The sequence below is a fragment of the Tursiops truncatus genome, chromosome 4 (assembly GCF_011762595.2).
Source record: "Tursiops truncatus isolate mTurTru1 chromosome 4, mTurTru1.mat.Y, whole genome shotgun sequence".
NCBI lineage: Eukaryota > Metazoa > Chordata > Mammalia > Artiodactyla > Delphinidae > Tursiops > Tursiops truncatus.
In genome coordinates this window covers 28,943,246-28,948,548 of record NC_047037.1, presented here as the reverse complement: position 1 = coordinate 28,948,548, position 5,303 = coordinate 28,943,246, and the positions used below count along the sequence as shown (strand labels likewise).

Sequence of the window (5,303 nt, the reverse complement as noted above, 5' to 3'; positions counted from 1 at the left end):
ATGCCATTGGAATTTTGGTAGGGATTGCTTTCAGTGTGTACATTGCTCTGGGTAGAATGGACATTTTAACAATATTCATCCTTCCAACCCATGAGCATGTGATATCTTTCTATTTCCTTGTATCTTCTTCAATTTCTTCATCAATGTCCTAAAGTTTTCAATGTGCAGGCCTTTCACATCCTTGGTTAAACTTATTCCTAGGTGTTTTGTTCTTTTTGATGCAGATGTCATTCGGATTGTTTTCTTTTTCTTTTTGATGGTTCATTATTAGTGGTTAGAAATGCAGCTGTTTTTTGCGTATTGACTGTCACCTTACTGAATTCCTTTACTAGTTCTAATAGTTCTTTGGTGGAATGATGTGGAAAATTGTAACTGTAACTGATATGTGGGTGAGCGTCCACACACCTAGGGGAAGTGGAGATCAGGTGAAAGTCTGGCACTCCAGGAAGTGGCCAGTTCCACGATGTAGCAACAACGACCCAACATTGGCTCTATTTGTTACCTGGGCCCCGCTCCCCAGTCACCGAGCTCTCTGGACCTTGAAGCAGGTCCCTATAAGACTTGGGACAGTGCTTACGGTAGAGATTTTCCACCAGTGTGTTGCTTCCTCTGACCACAGCCCTCCCTTCCTGGTTCATGTAGTTCCACAGATGCAGTGCGTAGGAGTCGTTGAAGCTCGGCTCTGTGTCCCAGGCTTCATAGTAGCGCCTCCACGCTGCATAGGAGATGGGATAAAATCTTTGGGGGTGTAAGAAGGAGAAGTTTAAACACTTGAGGTCGCTCACCTCCTGGAAGTCTCTGAGTTTGCACCATACTCTCAAAATCCTTGTCATCAATTCGGGACCCTGGTGGCCCCAAATATCTGAATTGTAATTTTCCACAAAGTTTTCCATGCACTGCCACAGGAAAGGGTGGTGGGGGAGGAATCCAAACACCCCATTACTGGAGAACTGAGATGTCTGCGCAGCCAGAAAGTTGTCCTCGGGGATGGGTCTGATGGAGATGACATCAGTATCCATGTAGACACCACCGTACTTCCAGATGAAGGCCAGGCGGGATGCATCTGAACTGACGTGGAGCCAGTATCTCTCTGCGCTGCTGTTGATCTGCAGGAACAGGTGCAAATCAGCCCCCAGGCAGGGGAAGAGGGAGGGATGTCACAGCAAGAGGCCAGGCACAGGGTAGCTGAGCAGGAAGCAAGCCAACTTCCCAAAACTCTATTTGCCAAAAGCCCAATATTGCAAATGTACCAAAATTACCTCCACCCAAAAAAGTTGCCTTTAAGTGAAAAGTGTACAGCAATCAGTATCAATGGGAAGGTTTTAGCAGCTTTTAAAGATTTCATGAAATCGTTTTTTGAAAAAAGCAGTAGAAAGATGAAACCCAGAAGGGATTTCACAATGAACCCTATGAGTCACTTTCAGCAGGATGGAAATTAACCACAAATATGAAACTGTGAAGGAAGAATTTTTTGGTAAGTCCTAAAAGTGCTGAGAACTGATAAAGAAAAAAAAATAAATATGAAAATATAAGATAGATTAATAGCTATGCTCTTTGAGAAATTGATAAAAGAATCTTAAAATGCATCCATGCCTTCATCCACTAATTAATTCCTTTAATAATATTCATTGAAGGCCTACTTGCTATTTGCCAAGCTCTAAGCTGCTAAGGATACAGCAGTGAACAAACAGATAAAAATCTTTACTGGCAGGAGATAGACAACAAACAAATAAATATATCATATGTTGGGTGTTCATAAGGAATATGAAGGAAAAAAAGTCAGGCGAGGGGGCTATAAAGGGGGCAGGATACAGCACTATCTTATCTTGTGTTCGAACAGAACACTGGATGAAGTGGGTGGATGAACCATGCTGCTACCTCCGAGAAGAGGGCTCTAGGTAGAGGAAACAGCAAGTGCAAGGGCCCTGGGGCAGGAGCACACTCACTATGTACAGGAACAGGAAAACAGCAGTGCAGAGTAGTGAAGGGAGAAGGGTAGGAAACCAGATCAGAGCGGGGACAGGGGCGGGAGTGAGGGAGGATCCCGTAGGCTGGGGTAAAGACCGAAATGATTTGGAAGGTTTGAAAGAAAGGAGTGGTGTGATCTGAATTAGTCTAAAAGGGGTCACACTGGGTGCAGTGTGGAAAATAGATGGGGGCAGGGGGCAAGGGCAGAAGCAAAGAGGCAAGTTAGGAAGCTGTTGAAATAATCCAGGCAGGGGATGATGGTGGTTTAGACCAGGGTGACGATAAAGGAGATGAGAGAAGTGGTCACATTCTGGGCACACGGTAAAGATAAAGCCGGTCAGGATGTGCTGATGGATTGGATATGGAGCTGGAGACAGAGGAGTCAAGGATAACTGAAAACGCTGAAATGTGAACAAAACCGAAATTTACTTTGAAACGAATAAAAATAAACCATTATAAATGCCAGTGTTCCCAAATGGAATGCTAAAATTTTGAATACAGAAAACACAGTAGATTTTTCTGAATTTAAATATGTTGATTAAAAGATTAAACAATGACCCTTGGCTTTTGACAAAAGAAACATTTTTTTAAATTCTACTATAAAGCCAAACGAAAGCAAGTCCACTAAGACTTTGCAGAAATCTTCACCTGAGCTATTAACGTCATTATATTGTATACAGTTGCTGAAAACCTCATGAATAATAATAGCTACAATTTATCAATAACTGTGGTGGTGGGATGAATTGGGAGATTGGGATTGACATGTATACACTAATATGTATAAAATGGATAACTAATAAGAACCTGTTGTATAAAAAAATAAATCTAATTCAAAAATTCAAAGAAAATTTATCAATAACTGTTCTGATCTCTTATAATCTACACAAATCCTCAGAAATAGGTGCTATTATTAGTCCTATTTTTCAAGTGAAAAATTAAAAGGAAAGACCAAGAAGTTCAGTCATTTGTGCAAGGTAAGAGAGGCAGAGGTTAGATTTTAACCCAGGCAGTCTGACTCCAGAGACCCAGTTACTTTCAGTAAAAATAAGTAAAGTTGATTCTTTGGTAAATTGGTGATTATTAGTGAACAGACCCAGATATCAAAAGCCGCACAGAAGGAAGGAAGCCTACCTTGATGTGGGCATTGGACTAACATCAACGTAAAACACAAGGCTCCCCCAGAGGTGAGCACCAGAAAGGGGATTAGGATTCTGTTTGCTCATTCCCTCCCCACCCCCTCAGTACTCATCCCTGGGCATCTTCAAGGGCTACAGTTGCCCAAATCAGTGCAGCAAATCCAGTGGTCACCAGCAAGTGATGGCACGCTAGGCCATCCTAACAGCTGGCCACCAGCTATCCTATTGTAGCCTAACTGGAGCAGAAGATACCACAGCCCGACTCCCCCAAGGTGCAAGTGTGTCCCCCACCCAGGACAGCCCACCCAGTCCCCAGGTGAATGAGAGAGGGTGGGACAGGAGTTTTCTCTTTTCTTATACAAATACTGTAGTAGGCTGAATAACAGCCACTCAGTGGTCCTAATTCCTGAAACCTGTAAATATTACCTCCTATAGGAAAAGGATCTTTGCCAATGTGATTAAATTAAGGATCTTGGGACTTCCCTGGAGGCCCGTGCTTCCACCACAGGGGGCGTGGGTTCGATCCCTGGTCGGGGAAGTAAGATCCCACATGCCACACGGTGTGGCCAGAAAAAAAAAAAAAAAAATTAAGGATCTTGAGCTGAGATTACCCTGGATTATCATGGGCCCTAAATGCCACAACAAGTGTCCTTTAAAGGGAAAGGTAGAGGGAGTTTCGCACAAAATTACAAAATTCCTAAGAGCTCCGGGAGTTTCTTGATCGTATCTCAATGTAACCCAATCTCATACAGCAGCACCCACCTGATCTTTCATGAATTTTCTATTTACATCATTTTCCAGTTAAATATTGCCTTATTTTCCCCCTTAGGTGCAAAAAAGTTTAACATAGATGGGTTTAAAACTGTCAGTGAAAAATGAATGGTCTATACACCTAGAAAAGATGTAGAAACTCATTCAGTTAAGAATAGTCTCAAGAAATCCTAAGAAATAAGGTGAAAGCAAAAGGCAGCAGGGTAAAGATAAGCCTAAATCAAGTCTCTCCTGTTTCCTTGAATCAGGACTCAACACCGTAGAATGAAGACCAGGCAAGAGTCAAAAGATCTGGGTTCTAGCCTATCTCTGACAATCTAGCCTTACCCTCAGTTTACCCATCTATAAAATGGCTAGATTGGACCCATTTCCTATGGTCCTTCCCAACACCGACATTCTGAGATTCTCTGAACACTTACCTGAGTGTACCACGAAAACAGCGGTGTGTCTTCAAACAGGCTTTTCATATCCAAAGGGAGGAGGAAAACATTGTCTATTGCCGAGAGGAGGGAAAGGGCTGGGGAAGTGGAGTTTGGGGGCAGCTGCATGGAATTGTTGAGCCCTTTCATAAGTAACAGCACAGGCTGCTCAGTGTAGACGTTGGCCGCAGACTCCACAGCACAGGAGACCAGCGGGGATAGCTCCATTCTCTCTGAGGTCTCTAGGAACACGATGCTGCGCCCATGGCCCAGGAGGGCTTCCAGCCCCTGCTGGGACTTGTAGGGAGGCAGGTGGGGGAAGAGGCAGCTGGACTTCTGGGTGAACTGGTAGAGGAAGCCACAGGCAAGCAGCAGGATGACCGACAGGGAGAGCTGAAGCTTCATCAGCATGTCCACCCCTCTCTCCTGTCCTGCTCCCTAAAATCAACACTATTAATTAAAAATTATAGTCACAAAACCTGATAAAGATAGCACACAAGAAGATGATACCTGAATATCACTTTCAAGCTTAGATTTTTTAATTGAAATATAGTTGATTTATAATATGAGATTACTTTCAGGTGTATAGCATAGTGATTCAGTATTTTTACAGATTATATTTCATTAAAAATTCTTACAAAATAATGGCTATAATTCCCTTGCTAAACAATATATCCTTGTTGCTTTTCAATTTTATACCTAGTATAGTTCATATTTCTTAATCCCCTACCCCTGTTTGCCCCCTGGCCCCTTCCCTCTCCCCTTTGGTCACCACTAGTTTGTTTTCTCTACCTTTGAGTCTGTTTTGGTGTTGCGTGTGTGTTCATTTGTATTATTTTTTACATTCCGCATGTAAGTGATATCATACAGTATTTATCTTTCTCTGACTGACTTATTTTAGTAAGTATAATATTCTCTAGATCCATCCACGTTGCTGCAAATGGCAGAATTTCATTATTTTTATGGCTGAGTAATAATTCCATTGTATATACACATGTATATACCGCAT

At 42.5% G+C, this 5,303-nt stretch overlaps 1 protein-coding gene across 1 annotated transcript; it reads right to left on the bottom strand.

Annotated features, from left to right (window-relative positions):
- Positions 1 to 491: 491 nt before the first annotated feature.
- On the bottom strand, positions 492 to 4,705 carry A4GNT (alpha-1,4-N-acetylglucosaminyltransferase). Its single transcript, XM_004323737.4, has 2 exons — positions 4,295 to 4,705; positions 492 to 1,106 (listed from the first exon to the last, which is right to left on the bottom strand). Exons 1-2 carry the CDS (start codon positions 4,703 to 4,705, stop codon positions 492 to 494), a joined length of 1,026 nt encoding a protein of 341 aa, XP_004323785.1.
- Positions 4,706 to 5,303: the final 598 nt, after the last annotated feature.